This window comes from Solanum verrucosum, unplaced genomic scaffold, assembly GCF_900185275.1.
Source record: "Solanum verrucosum unplaced genomic scaffold, falcon-dt-bn FXZP01000088.1, whole genome shotgun sequence".
Lineage (NCBI taxonomy): Eukaryota > Viridiplantae > Streptophyta > Magnoliopsida > Solanales > Solanaceae > Solanum > Solanum verrucosum.
In genome coordinates, this window is record NW_026020077.1 from 699,135 (window position 1) to 709,361 (window position 10,227).

The following is a 10,227-nucleotide window of genomic DNA, read 5'->3' on the forward strand; positions in this document are numbered from 1 at the left end:
AAATACATGCACTAATATATTCTGGGAGCAACAATTCCGTAAGAACACATAATTTCTTCTCATAAAAAAGTGGTTTTTGTTTAATTTTGAATCTCACAATGCACAAATAAATCTTGCATCTCGACTGAATAAATATGAATACTTTGTCTTTCAAACGTGAATACCAAGGTTATCTGGTGATGCTTAATAAGACATCAGTAATCATATCTTAAATTTCAAATCATAGACGAAAGAAGGAATAGCAGAGTTTTCTGCTATGTAATAAAGGTTGAAGAATGGGCATCTCCGAGGTAGCAAATTATATGAATTAGAATCTGTTGTTCATTTTGGGCAATGGCGCTCAGCTGCAATTCACTTCAACAGCAAGTTTCTTTACTGTACTTGGACACAATTGCATGTTAAAGTTTGAACTGGACATTTCTAATGCACACTCATTTTGGTTCAGGCAAACCTGCGAAACAATAAATAGCAACCTCAGGTTATTACAGAAGAGAAGAAGTAGTTGGTCACATGCTAGTTGAGCTTAGAAATCACTCAGTCAACTTAAGCTAGTATGTTGCTTTCTGGTACAGTTTATTGCTCAAGGCCTTTGTTCAACCGAGAAAATTCATGATTCACGCAGAGGGTTTTGTCAGATATTATGTTACCTTTTCGACCAATGATGCAGAATTTGGATCATGGCAGTCTCCTAGCATGTAGGAGCCACATGTACCATTAGGATTTCCAAAGCTGGCAAATTTGACAGAGGAAATATTAGTATTTGTGGGGCATTTCAACCTTAGAGTTGGCCTGTTTTTATCCTTCTCAATTTCACTTCCTTGCAGATTTTCAACATCAAAGGATGGATGGTCCTCTGAAAGATGACCACAAGCTCCAGAAACCTTTCGCATTGAGAATCTAATTTGAGAGGGATCTCCACCTGTTTCCTCAAAGATAATTAAGACATTTCCTGATGGCTTGAACCAAGATCGTGGCACGTGATACCTAATTAACAAGAAAAATAAGAGAATTTCTACTTTAAAATATGGATGTATACAAAAAGAGAAAACAACAAAAACTAGCATTAAGGTTGCAAACTGATGATACTACTTCGAACACTACTGGTCTTCTATCGATAACTGGAAACAAAGACATGCTCCTTTAAAAAGTAGATAGGAGTTTTCAAATTCTTAGGCATACAACAAAGAAATGCTACTTAAAAAATAAATAGGAGTTTTTTTTCTTAGGAATTCATGCAAAAAATATATTATGGTCTATGGACGAAGTCTGAAAAAAGTATACACTCATACTACTGAAGTACTGATACTGTTCAGGCAAACATTTGGTCTTACCATCTCTGTGTAGGTTGTCCACAGCCAGTGACACATTTATCAGGGTTAAATTTGCCTCTGTAGTCACATTGAGTAACACACTTCTCATATTTAGAAGTTCTCCTTGGCCAATATCTTCCAATTTCTTGTCCATTCAACCAAGCCATTCCTTTTCCCATATGAATCATATCAAGTGCAACAGGTTCATTACCAGGAGGCGCATCTACTACTGCCTGGAAAATCGCAGAAAAGAACCAGCGGTGATGAGAAAATTGGAAGGGGTAAAACAACTTCAGAAGCAACTATAAACAGGCTCAATGTTCCGAGCATTATTTCCTTCTTACCTTATACCATGTGAGGGGTTGTTGCTTTGGTGGCTGCGAAGTCGGTGCCCAGATTTTACTGTTCAAGTTATATGACTTCTGTATCCTCAAATGTTCTCCTTGCAATCCAATCTAGACGTAAAATATTAACTGTTAAAGTGAGCAATCAAGGTTCTCAATATTTCAAACAAAATACAGTAGTGAATGAAACCTTTTGGAACAACACTGATTGGTTTTGGGGTACCGAACTGTGAATGAGCAACACCAAGATTTATTAAATACGACGCACAATATGGAGAGAAAATTTGAGTAGGGTAATGAAACATTGCACAAGACTAACAACATGTGGGCCTCATATAAATTAGAAGAAATCACAAACCTAAGGCCCCTCTAACTGAAGGCTCAAAAAGTAGCAATAGAACTAACATGTTAGCCATTTGAGGAGACAAGGTGTTCCTCTCTACAGACAATGAAGGAAAACTTTTCCAGATTTTTTACTAAACCAAAGAGTTCTGTCTTTTTGTCTAGATATATGTCAGATCTCATCTCACTCAAGAACAGTATCCTAAATTGTTGGCAGGTGAGATTTAAGCATCTTAAGAAAAAAAAAATCTACATATGTATCCAATCTGGGATAAGGCTACATTGTCCTACAATCAAAGCTTTGACGTTCACATCAGACTCCATTACCAATAGAACAGTCTAAGGTCTGAGAAGATGGTGTTTGTTGAGGAATGAGATATTATAGTTGTAGATATATTTCTTTGCTTACATTTTCATTTGGTTCTTTTGTGCAGTATCGCTGCCTTTAGGTTCATGCTATTAATGCACAAAAGGAAATACAACTAAATAGAAGTAATGAGTCCTTTCCTCCATGTACATTCCATGATCTTCAGCCTAAATCTCTTTTCCTCTTAAAAGACAAAAGAGGTAATAGCGCAAGCGCCCACTTTAACAATGTCATTACCTCGCCATGATTAATAAATGGATTTTCCCAAATATTGGAAGAGGATGTCCAAATAATTTCAATTCTGTGACAGACCTTTAAAAAGAGGAATACATGCTTCCTGGATTGACAATGATGCAAGCTGGAGCACAAACTTAACTGAAGGAAAATGCAATACCTTATAGGTCCAAGCAGATGCAGTCAAGTCCACAATCCCACTCTTGAACCCTGCAACTTTGACACTTGTTGGACCAGCTCCAATCCATTCATAAAACGCTCCAGCTGTCTTCAAAGAGAAAACCAAGTACTGTCAGTCTAAGGAAAAGCATTTGGAATAAATAAGAGCTATGCAAAATTTGAAGAGTATAAGTCTCTTTCAACATCCCAAACATTTTACCTGCAGTTAGATTAATACTGTGTGAACTTTTGCAGAGATCCAAAATGCATTACTTATCATATCTCTTTTTTGCAAGAATTGCTGAACATCATTTATCATTATAGATAAATAAATTATGCTTTCTTTTGGAGATTTCAATTTAATTCCCCCACCAAAGAAAATGTTGAAATTTTGTGCTTTGCATACTGAATCTTCATTTTACGAATTATAGGAACTAATAGATGATGCAAATAAGGAACAATAACAAATAGAAACATGATGAATACACAACTCCGAATCTAACAAACACACCAAATCCAAAGTAACCATCTTATTTTGTATCTTGGGTTGTTCAAAATTGTCCACTTTCTAATAAAGAGAAATTCATACTGAAAGCTCTATACTTTTCAGTATTATATCATAAAAAAGTGCTAGACCAACTTATGATAATAAAAGTACAATTCTTCAAACGTCAATTTTCTCTAGACTTTTGGACCCACTTCCATTTGAATACAATGAAACTGCAACTCTTACCTTAATAATCTCATCCAGACAAACTGGGATAGGGACAGAGGGAGTATAAGAACTAAATATGTCTATCGTTATCTTAAAATAATTAAAAACAAGTCCCTTATTACTCACTCTGGTGCTTATTTCTTCTTAGATAATAGTAACTATTGTTAACTTCATATACACATAACATTCTTTGTGACCACCAATTTTCTTTTTTTGACAAATGGTTAGGTCCTTACTCTCACAAAATCTAAAAATAAAGCAATAAGCTCAGTAATTTGTGTTTTTGCTTTAACCTCCACGTCTCTACTCTCTAGCATATGATTGGCGCATATTCTGCATGGATAGTACTAGCTACAATAAATTTCATATGTGCACGTCATATCATTCATGAATTTCCTAATTTCGTGAAAAATGGTTAGTTTGTAACTCTCACATAATCTGGAGCAGAGCAGTAACTACTGCTCTGTGATTTGATGATTACTTTAGATGAAGAAAGTTGTAGCCACTTACTTGTAGGCCCACAGTCATGCTTAACAAGGCAATTTCATTCTTCCCTGCCTTTAGAGCAATAGGAGTTCCAAACTTGAACTGTGGCACTGTGCCATTTCCAGATGCACTGGCTATAGAGAAATATGCACAAGTGAACAAATTACTTAAGGGACACATGCACTTTATACAAAAAGGGATATACTTCCAATTCTAGGCAAAAGAAATTTATATAAAAAGGGGTTTCCCTTTAGTTTTTTGGGTGTAAAATTTCTCTAGCATGGAAGTAAGGCATATAAAATACAGACCTTGAAGCTTTTTATTGATGAAGACATGCATAGTATGACCCTTTGATTCAACGAAAAGCATTGCAGTGCCTCTGTTTCTAAGGAAATCCTCCTCCGCATGAACAAAAATACTGCCAATAATAAAAATTTGTGAGTTTGTGTTTATAGACAAGAAAAACGATTTCAAAAGGCAATGTCACAACTTCTATAGAAAGTAAACTAGCTTCTTTCTCCCTCATGAAAGTTCATTATCACCTTTCATCCTATTGGTTATAAAAAAAATTGAATGCTCCTAATGTAAAAAATGTATGATTGAGAAATTGCTAATGATTTTGTGTTTTGGAAACCAAAGAGAGAGGAGAGTGGCATCCATCCACTCATATAGATGTGGTTCATCCATGTAGACAAGGTATTTAATATTGGTCAAATGCACGTGCTCAGGTAAAATGATGGTAAATTGGTAATGCTATCAACCGAGAGTGAGACCAACCTTGTTGTGTACCAGAGGTAGTCTGTAGCATCTTTTGTGGTGTTAATGTGATCTACAAAGCCGTTTTTAGTGAAATCAGCAACTCCCCATACTCCAGCTGTTTCCTTGAAGACTTCCCACTGAAGAGATTTGATGTCTCTCTTTGGTGAACTTGCTGTGGGATGCAAATCTATGGGTGCCATATTGACTATAGAAGTTTGACATCCAACCTGCAAACAGAAGGAATTAAACAAGGCATAGATTGTATTATGAAGCAAGTAAATGCATTCTGAAATGTGATTAATCTAAAAACTAAAATATTAATTTTAAACTTCTGTCTAGATTCACTGGGTTATAATATCTTATTAGAAATGCCTCTATATTCATTCGTTTTATTTTGGCCTAGCACAATTATTTTTTAGTGGGGGGTGTTTTCTCTGAACAATAACCTTGAAAGGTCTCTTTTTTTCAGAAAAAAATATCATTTCACCAAGGTAGTATTTTTCAGCGACTGCAGAAGAGGCCTTAGGGCCACTATGAAAAATGAGAATTAACTGTGTCATTAAACTCTGATCCAAGTTCATTTATTTATTCTTTATTTACGATGATAAGATAAATAGAGAACCTCAAGGTGACAATAGCTTTTTAAAGGTGTTGACAATTGAAGCCTTGTAACATTAGATACAATGTTAAATAATGATTTACTTCTCCAATATTTCAGAGACAAATAATCATAATCAGTACCTCTTTTAACTGATACTATTTGTTTAAAACAGACACTTACCTTTGCTGTGTTGAATGCTACATTTTTGCAGTCTGGCAAAATGCTAACAGACCATGCTGGCAAGTGGTATGATACATGCCGGAACTGTACCACCTTGTCATTTTTGTCATCCATATTCGCGAGAAAGGCAGCACAAGCACCTGAAGCATCTTCATAAACATCAGCCTGAAGAACCAATGAATAAAGAACCGATTCAGTTAGAGTGCAAAACAGTTGGTCTTATCATAAAAAAAAACAATTAGAACCCACTGCCACTAGTATCATGGTCCTTAATTCAATACACATGCGTGTGAAAGAGGAGAAAAAAGAAAAGGACATACTCTAGACACTACATCAGAGGAAAAACACTCCAAGTCGATCTGGGAATGAAAATGCTAGTTTAGATTCAGATGGTTTTGCTGCCTATTCAAATCCAGAACTATTGGGGTATCATCTTTTATTTTGGAATACTTCATAAAAAAAATAATTAAAACGGAGCATATATCATGTCTCTGAAGCATTTTGGAGCAGAATTTTCAAGTGCCTGTTCTTGCACTTAGATTCTGATGAACATAGTTCAGCAATAATCATAACAAGCTATCAGCCCCAGAATTTAGGGTGTGAAGCGTGTTCGAAGAGTTTATGAAGTAACAATTCGACCATTTCTTGTAGCTTGTGAAAGGCACTATGCATTAATTTCGAATTCTACTTATAGTAAAACATACACGGAACAGAAATGGATCCAAATGAAGGAGCTGATGAAAATAAATGGAAGGGAAGTTACCTCTTGTAGAGGACCTAAGGAAAGAAGAGTTGGATCATTGTTCAGCAGAGCATGCTCACACAATTTTATGACTTTATGAAGTTCTTTAAGGTGACCCCATTTTGGAAACCTTGCTAGACCTGGAAGCCATATTACAAGAGATTGATACTATGTTTCAATTAAACAGAACTTGTGTTTTCTAAGCAATATATTTAACATGCACAAATTATTCTTTTAGCAACAGAGAGAGATAGGCTAACCATATTCGTCAATTGGGGCATCATAGTCATAACTTGTGGTAATGAAAGGGCCACCTGCTGTCCTGCCAAAGTTCGTCCCACCATGGTACTATGAAGAAAAACAGTTAATGTGAAAAGGTAAGATATGGAAAATCCCTTAACAAGATGTTGGTAACAACTTTTATAAGCTTATATCAAACTAAAATAAGAAATGATTTACTTATAGCTGATGGCAGGTTACAAAAAATAATACGATACCATGTAATAATTCTGCACGCTTCCTCCTTTTTGGAAAAAACGAGCCACAGAATAAGCAACATCTTCTGCAGGCCTGTGAGGATCTCTGGCCCCAAATGTCTTGAACCTGAAAATTTTTTGTTCTTTTTAATTTCAGCGTTGACTAAACTTCATCACTGCCTCTCAGATAGGCCAAGAACTCATCAACAAGATGCTTTTTTCTCCAAATATTATTGAAAAACACATCTTTTGAATGGAAAATATTAAATGAGATGGTAGTCTAAGAAATGAAAAGATGAGCAAATATTTAATGGCACAATTAAATGTAAACACACATCCTGTTAAAGAAAACATAAATGCATGTTAGCTTATAAATTCAAAACAGAGACATAGAGAACGTGAAATCGTACCATCCCGGCCAGTTCTCTGTCCAAATTTTGGGCTTGTTTGGAGAGATTGGTTTAAATTGGTCACAGTAAAATGAATTGCATGTGTCAATCTGCAAAGGAAAAACAAGTATTGATGATCTGAGTTGAACCAGAATTCCCAAAAACAGTATGATAGCCTCTCAAATTTACTTATGGGTAGAAGCTGCTTAAACAATAACAATTCAAGTTACTCAAAAAGTAGGTGAATAAGTGTTTAATTGCACAAAAAACTTGGGGGCTATACAGTTATCTTTTATTAATACATTTATTGTTGCTGCCGCCAACTCTCGCACAACCACTCTTTGTCTTTGGAGTGTGTGGATGACTAAGATCAGAAGCAAAGAAAATGTAATCTCACACTAGATTACAAGAAAGTTTGAACTTGACAAGCAAACGTATTCGTCCTGTCCCAATAATGAAACATTCATCTAGACACCCTAAATCTACAATAGCTGGATAAAAGCTTCTCTGGACTCTGTTAGATAAATGCATATGGACATGAAGCATCAAAACTTATTCGGCAAAACCTAACATGAACTGGAAAGAGTAAAAAGGCCCATCCTAGAGCATGGAAACAAGTTCTCACCACAGGATCAGGAGCATCATACTGCTGGCACATTATCCAAGGTACACCAGTATTTTGAGAAAGGGCCATTTTAGCAGCCCATAAGGCATACCTTTTCCCTCCTTCTCCATATGCATTTTCATAGTTGCCGTACTCATTTTCTACCTGCAACAAAAGATTTTGAGCAAGTGAAAACCTTCATCAACAAGATGCAGTGGCAAAAGGAAGGACAACAAACATAATCTCATCAAAGGCCTAAAACTAATTGCAAAAGAGTCATCCTGCAGTTGCATAACTTTCCTAAAAGTTCCACTAGCAAGTTACAAGATAACTATAAATGCTTGATGAGGTAAGAGGATCTGCAGTTGCATGTCTACTATGTTTCCTAATAATTCTTTGACAGTGGGTAAATCCAGTTATCAATGTTTTGGAAGCAAAAAGATTAGAAGGTGAACCAACAAACTACATGAATGATTCTAGGATAAATAAAGCTACATATATGAATCCAAGGATTGAAACATAAATTAAGATGTTGTGAGGAGCAAAACCAATGCATACTGAGAGGGGTTTTTGCATAAAATTAACTTTCAGATTCCTAACTTGCCTGTGACAAGATGATTGGACCTCCTTGAGATGCAAAGAGCCTCTCTCTCTTCATTAAGTTCACTGTATATGTCATGAACTTCTGCATGTGATACTGAAATACCAAGCAGCAGATTGATCAAAAGGAATCTTTTTATTAAAATAATGCAAATTTGACTTCATAGAGTCAACATTCAAGAGTTGATTCTGTTATAGGCTAACCTTGAATGGTTCGCTATCAGTCCGAAAGGTGGTACCTGGCACATAATGCAACCACACAGGAAGTCCACTGCATGATTAATAATTTATTAGGATTTCTTTCCTGCTCTTTAGTAATGGACAGAGAGAAAAAATACTGCTAACAGAGTTACTAAAATTTCACAAATGTTGGTATGCAGTGTCTGGAAAGTCCACTGTTTACTTTGAATTATGAAGCTCTTCAGCAGGAGTGCTTGGTACTTAACTAATTGGAATCTAGAGATTAACATAAATGTGTCAAAACATACCCAAAGTTCCATTCTGCAGCTACAAATGGTCCAATACGAAGAATCATATACATTCCAGCCTGCTGAACGATCTTACAAAATTTGACTAGATCAAACCTTCCTCCAAAGTAATACTAACAAGTTCTCGCAAGAAAGAACAAAAATATCAGTTCCAAATTTGACGATTCACTAAGAAAGCTTCAATTTATAATTGAACTAGTCTTACATTGCCCGGAGAAGGTTCGTGACCATTCCAGAAAACATACGTTTCAATAACATCCACTCCTCCTTCCTTCGCCAATCGAACCAGACCAGGCCACATCTATCAATTCCCACACCATTAGAGCAATTACAAAACACAGAAATTGAAAACTAGAAGAACAATGAGTTCGCATTAATCAGGCAAGTAATTAACTCAAATAAAAGTAGTGTAGTTCCAGTAGACTCACGGCAGGGACACTGCGAGGATAGTGAATGGAAGCGGAGATGAGCAGCTTCCTCTGGCCGTTAATAATCAACGAGCGTCGATCGTAAGTCACACTACCAGTACCAATAGTAGTAACATTGGAAGCATCTACAGATGCTAACGACGACGACATTACCGTTATCCATATCACAGTCGAGGCAAGGAAAACGAACTTGAAATTAGAGGACAAACAACTCATTATCTTCATTGCAGAGGCAAAAGCTAGCTAGCTAAGCTGCTTAAATCAGTATTCAGATTCCGGTGAGTGTTGACATTGGCCGATTAGTTTACCGGTGTTATTCACAAGTCGCCGGAGTAAAGCAATGGGAGATGAGATGCGGCAGAAAGTAGCTTAAATCGCCGTTATATAAGTGTGTGGCGCACTTATTTAAAGCTCTGCGTTTAGCTTTCTTAACTGCAACAGTAGAGGTTATTTTTTCAATTAATCATACGTACAATCTTGCATGCACAATGTACAATCTTCTATGCACAATGTACAATCACCTTAACGATTGTTTAATAAATTAACCGTCATTTGCCCACTAAATCCTCCTAATGTCGTTGAAGGAAGCTCTTATTACAATACGAGAAACTACTCACGTGTATTTTATACTGCGGAGTCAATTATGTATCATTAATTATAATTTGTAGTACTTTTTAAATAATGTTAAAATATTTATATTTTAATTGTAAGTACCCACTAAGAAAGAATTAACAAAAGTTGGTACTTCGTGCATTTATTTTTAGAGAAAATTACGCGGTTAAACAAATTTATACTACTTAATTATTCATCATAGCGATAGTTTGCTATAACTATCTCTCACGACTAACATTATACATTAAATACGTGGGCTGACTTCGAATTTGTATAACTAGCCACGTTTGTATAATTCGCAGCTAATAATTCTTTGTTTGATTTGTATTTATATACGATTGTTTGTATTTGTATATGACAGTGATTTCCTTTGGTTTTTCAATTTTGTCAC

General features: G+C 35.7%; 1 protein-coding gene across 2 annotated transcripts; it reads right to left on the reverse strand.

Moving 5' to 3' along the window:
• Positions 1 to 42: 42 nt before the first annotated feature.
• Positions 43 to 9,578, reverse strand: LOC125824105 (beta-galactosidase 10). Of its 2 annotated transcripts, none has more exons than XM_049503459.1 (19): positions 9,225 to 9,578; positions 9,002 to 9,097; positions 8,797 to 8,909; positions 8,513 to 8,579; positions 8,313 to 8,405; positions 7,730 to 7,873; positions 7,126 to 7,214; positions 6,737 to 6,842; positions 6,500 to 6,587; positions 6,261 to 6,379; positions 5,498 to 5,662; positions 4,735 to 4,943; positions 4,266 to 4,375; positions 3,982 to 4,091; positions 2,758 to 2,865; positions 1,655 to 1,765; positions 1,332 to 1,543; positions 648 to 984; positions 43 to 451 (listed from the first exon to the last, which is right to left on the reverse strand). In XM_049503459.1, the coding sequence occupies exons 1-19, from the start codon at positions 9,447 to 9,449 to the stop codon at positions 341 to 343; spliced, it is 2,613 nt and encodes an 870-aa protein (XP_049359416.1). In that variant the 5' UTR covers positions 9,450 to 9,578; the 3' UTR covers positions 43 to 340. The 2 variants fall into 2 exon arrangements, with proteins under 2 accessions (XP_049359416.1, XP_049359415.1); XM_049503458.1 differs by having other exon boundaries at positions 7,730 to 7,869; positions 8,309 to 8,405; positions 9,225 to 9,562.
• Between the last annotated feature and the right edge of the window lie 649 nt (positions 9,579 to 10,227).

Bases quoted from the DNA above. Each gene is read 5' to 3' on its own strand.
- LOC125824105 (XM_049503459.1), bottom strand. From the start codon at position 9,449: ATGAAGATAATGAGTTGTTTGTCCTCTAATTTCAAGTTCGTTTTCCTT. The intron at 6,588-6,736 runs GTATCGTATTAT...TTTTCTTCATAG, and splicing joins GCGTGCAGAATTATTACATG to TACCATGGTGGGACGAACTT. The intron at 2,866-3,981 runs GTAAGTGGCTAC...TTCTCTTTGAAG, and splicing joins GCATGACTGTGGGCCTACAA to ACAGCTGGAGCGTTTTATGA.